Source organism: Olea europaea, unplaced genomic scaffold, assembly GCF_002742605.1.
Source record: "Olea europaea var. sylvestris unplaced genomic scaffold, O_europaea_v1 scaffold14137, whole genome shotgun sequence".
Lineage (NCBI taxonomy): Eukaryota > Viridiplantae > Streptophyta > Magnoliopsida > Lamiales > Oleaceae > Olea > Olea europaea.
The window spans coordinates 1-2,831 of NW_019231667.1; the positions used below are offsets into that span (position 1 = coordinate 1).

At 34.3% G+C, this 2,831-nt stretch overlaps 1 protein-coding gene across 1 annotated transcript; it reads left to right on the forward strand.

Annotated features, from left to right (window-relative positions):
• The first annotated feature begins 94 nt into the window (after positions 1-94).
• On the forward strand, positions 95-2,242 carry LOC111375769. Its single transcript, XM_022998653.1, has 7 exons — positions 95-184; positions 268-315; positions 390-479; positions 881-935; positions 1,002-1,231; positions 1,656-1,742; positions 1,994-2,242. The coding sequence occupies exons 1-7, from the start codon at positions 95-97 to the stop codon at positions 2,162-2,164; spliced, it is 771 nt and encodes a 256-aa protein (XP_022854421.1). The 3' UTR covers positions 2,165-2,242.
• The last annotated feature ends 589 nt before the right edge of the window (positions 2,243-2,831 follow it).

Sequence of the window (2,831 nt, forward strand, 5' to 3'; positions counted from 1 at the left end):
CTCTCTCTCTCTCTCTCTCTTGCATACCTTGTCCACGCCCATTTTATAAGTGATATTCTATTGATGAAGTAGCAAAAGGTGAAAATCCAAATAAATGAGAGAAGCGGAAAGAAAACCAGAAGACAAAAGGTCTAAGCAAAGTCCTCAATGGCTAGAGTCAAGAATTCATAACCTGATGATCTCGGTACTCTGAATGTTATGAGATTAAATGTGATATTAGAAATGAACCATTTAAAATGTACTCTATCATAGCCTGACATGAGATAGGTGAAGAAAACTATGAGAGACCAAAATGAAACATTGAAACTTGTACTGGTACTCAATTGTGTTGGAACTTCAATCAACTCTACATGTTACATCCTGGCTGATATGTAATTGTTTCAATCTAGGATGAAGAGTATCAAAAGCTTGCTCATACTAATGGCTGCTATCTCTTTTGTTCAAATTTTCAAATTGTTAAATTGCTGTCATTAACTTTGGTACACAAACCAGATGATTTTTATTGCTCCTTTACTGCTTTATTAGCTTATACAAAACCAGATACTTCTGCATTTTCTTAATTTTAGAGCACCAGGAAAAGTTTACAAAATTGCATGTGTGATAAACTTGGCTTAATCAATATAAAGTTTCATCACATAACAAAATAAAATAAATCTGTTACACTAGATTTCTTAAAACTACCAATTCTGGCAAAGAGGTAAGGAATTATAGATAAAAGACCTGTGACATCAGAGCTCAAAAGGCTTAAAACTTACAGAGAAAAAAAAGATCCGATTTTACATTATCTGAAAAATTGTCCACTGGCCATAATACCGGACAAACAATATTTGCATTTTACAAATTCATAACATGTTTTATCGATGAAAACAAATCAATGCAGGGTTCTACTTTGTCTTATGCTCTTATTCATGAAGTCAATGTAACATTTTGTTCATGTATGCAATTCCTAATTTTGCGTGCCGGGATATATTTATAAACTGAGTATTTGATGTTTAAGGCAGTATCTTTCTTGCTTTTCTCTCTGTCGTCCAGTCCAAATGATGGATCTTTTGTTTTAATTCTAATCACAGAAAGGGTCATTTCGCAAAGTTTTTTCTTAAGTGGAGCATCCGTTTTTCCGAAGGAAACATCTTGTGGATTAATAATTAAGAAAGTACGTTCTTCAATTCCCAGATGCAGTGATGCCTCTAACTCGAGTGGTGGTAAAGATGAATCCTCAAACCAGCAGAAGGCATGTCTAGACAACTACTGCTCAAAGATATAGCTATAGTTCATCTTCTGTCCTGGGAATATGAAGTCTATTTATGTTGTTAAAAATAAAATTAGAGTTTTAATTTGATATATCTTTTCTTGATTGCCCATTATACTTGTTGCATAACAGTAACAGCATTTTATCCCAGCAGTACCTGCGGTACAATTACTAAAGGTTGGTGCTCCCAAAGTTTCTGAAATGATTGCTAAACATTGATGAATCGAAAACTCAATGAAGCATAGTAAAAACTTAATGAAATGAATACTCGTAATATACCTAACATTGTCTAATTGGATCATTATCTGAATATGCAATGATCTAGCTACAAAGTCATTATCATGGGATTTTGTTTAGTGATTTCAACTTCAGTTAAATCATATTTTGAATTTCCCTCCTGTTGTAGACACCTTTCGGATACACAAGAAAGGATGTTTTACTGATCGGACTTGGAGTTACTCGTGCTGGCATTGGCCTGGAAAGAGGATTGGAGGTACATCTTGTAAAGATTTTCCCTTGTATGTTTAATTTTTCTCCGAGAGATTCTTTCTTTTTTTTTTTTTTCTGGATTCCACACGGTCACTATGTCCTTTTGACATGTACGCACGCAAACAGTATGATTGATGAAGCATCAACTGAGCATATCTGTCCAATTTGCATAAGGAATGGCTCCACCTGAGAGAGACTTTCAGCTCAAAATTATCATCACATTCTTACCTGACTCATGTTCTTTATCTTATGTAGTTCATTGGAGTTGATCCGTTACAAGCTGGGAATGTTGTTCAGTTAGTCCTAGTGTTGGGGCTTACAGTTGGATGGATTTATACTTATATATTCAGAGTTTCAAACAAGGAAATGACATATGCTCAACAGTTGCGCGATTATGAGGACAAAGTCATGCAGGTTATACTGTAGCCTAAAACTGTAAAAACTCAAGAATATTTTTTCTCATTTACTCGTGGTATATTTTGCTTTCTATATTCTAAAAAGTTCAGCAGGTTGCATGTGATCAGATGATTTTATGAAAAGTGTTCATTGATAGTGGCTTGTGTTTCGCATGAAGTGAGCTCAAGATAGTAACACAAATAAGGATCAAAATTCTCGTCACTGATATCTGTAAATTCAATTGATAACAAATAGTCCCTGAAAGTCCGAGTCTAATCATTTGTTAGGTTCTGGACTTATGTTCAGGTTCTATGTTGCGCGAACCATAAAATGTTTTTGATTTTTCTAAATTTATTTTGATGGTATAGGCCTTGATAATCCATTGACATTGCGAGCCCAGAAAAATGGTAGGCGAACTTTTGCTTTGACTGCTTATAAAGATGAGGTTAAGGGGATGTTTAACTAAGTTTGAGCGAAATCTCACTTTAACGAAATGAGCATATATCTCTAATACTCCCCGAAGTTCAAACTTAATTATTTATGTTAATTAGCAAACTCATGAAGTATGGCATTTAAACGCTGCAGTTTCAAGGTTAATTTGTGTATTAATGATGATTGACGCATGATTAGATGAAAGGATTCTTCCATAATTGCAACCATTAGATGCACTTTTCAATATGCATGTATTAGTATGCAC